Source organism: Capsicum annuum, unplaced genomic scaffold (genome assembly GCF_002878395.1).
Source record: "Capsicum annuum cultivar UCD-10X-F1 unplaced genomic scaffold, UCD10Xv1.1 ctg60660, whole genome shotgun sequence".
In the NCBI taxonomy this organism is placed as follows: Eukaryota; Viridiplantae; Streptophyta; class Magnoliopsida; order Solanales; family Solanaceae; genus Capsicum; species Capsicum annuum.
The window spans coordinates 1-1,316 of NW_025869490.1; the positions used below are offsets into that span (position 1 = coordinate 1).

General features: G+C 36.7%; 1 protein-coding gene across 1 annotated transcript; it reads left to right on the forward strand.

Moving 5' to 3' along the window:
• The first annotated feature begins 90 nt into the window (after nucleotides 1–90).
• Nucleotides 91–1,170, forward strand: LOC124893508. The gene is made up of 3 exons (XM_047404493.1): nucleotides 91–249; nucleotides 571–731; nucleotides 933–1,170. The coding sequence occupies exons 1-3, from the start codon at nucleotides 210–212 to the stop codon at nucleotides 1,071–1,073; spliced, it is 342 nt and encodes a 113-aa protein (XP_047260449.1). The 5' UTR covers nucleotides 91–209; the 3' UTR covers nucleotides 1,074–1,170.
• The last annotated feature ends 146 nt before the right edge of the window (nucleotides 1,171–1,316 follow it).

Consider the following 1,316-nt stretch of genomic DNA (forward strand, 5'->3'; position numbering starts at 1 on the left):
ACCAATTTAACAAATTATTAATTGTTAAACTATTTGAGGCTAATTAATTAATCTAACTATAAAATATTTTAAATTTAGGGGCCAAAGACACATTTTTATCAACTCAATTGCGTGTGAATTGTCTTTTGTTCCCCAAAACCCTTTTCTTTCAGGTGCTTCTTTCACCTTCTATAGTAGTCTACTCCCCAAGGGTGTTGCCTTGCCTGTTTATGTTTACGATGCTCATGCGGACTGTGGGAAAAATGTCAGGTTTGTCAATTTCTTCTACTTTTCTTTTTAAGATTTACATTGTGTATAGCAGCTTGAAACTAAGTTGCTCGGACTCTCCCCGCACCCGTGTCGGATCCTTCAAAAATACACTATTTTTAGAGGATCCGACACACACCCGTTGACATTTTTGAAGAGTCCGAGAAACATAGGCTTGAAATGCATAGTTAAATTAAATTGTGAACTCTTACAACACCAGTTCCTTTCCTATGTATTTTTATTACAAGTGTTTCACCACTTAAGTTGCTACTTGAAATTGCACGATTTTGACAGCTAATTCTACCTGAAATCATTTGTTGACAGTGCTGCATTTCTTGTGCTCTATGGCATTGCATTGGCTATTGAGGGCTGGGGTGTGGTTACGAGTTTGCAAATTTATCCGCCATTTGCTGGTTCTGCTGTGTCAGCAATTACACTCGTTGTGGCCTTTGGCTTTGCTCTCTCGTCCATGTTTAACACTTGAGGTTTGCTTAGATATCTTGGAATAGTTGTACTGATTGAGCTATATAGACTTACTTTTTCTTTTGTGTCTGTTTGGTGTCTTTATCATGAACTCTTTTATACTATAGTCAACGTGGTAACCTTGGAGATGAGTTTTCATAAAACAATTCTTCCTACTTCCTATAATATCCTGGTTTACTTTCTAACATTTTCTCTGATATTAGATGGTGGAAGATGCTGTTCATTTTCTTAGCAAAGAAACCATGATCCAGGCAATTGCTCGATCTGCCACAAAGGTACAGCCATTTTCTATTACCGCTGCCAACACTTTCATTCTATATTTTTGCTCCTTGGTTATTAGTTAGTGTTTTTTGTTTCTATTGTCGTTTATGGTTTCAACCCCATCTGAAGGTGATCCTTGTTTTCAATTGGAAATAAAGAGCAGTTTGCCCCTTAAGTTCATCGACTTGTTTATCAGAATTGTCCCACCTTATTGCATAAGATTTGGATGGGGATGCCCCTAAACTGGCTTAAAAACAATATGGTGCTGTTAGATTGATATACTATTTGAACCTAAATCATGAAAATATTGGTGATTTCTGTTTTGT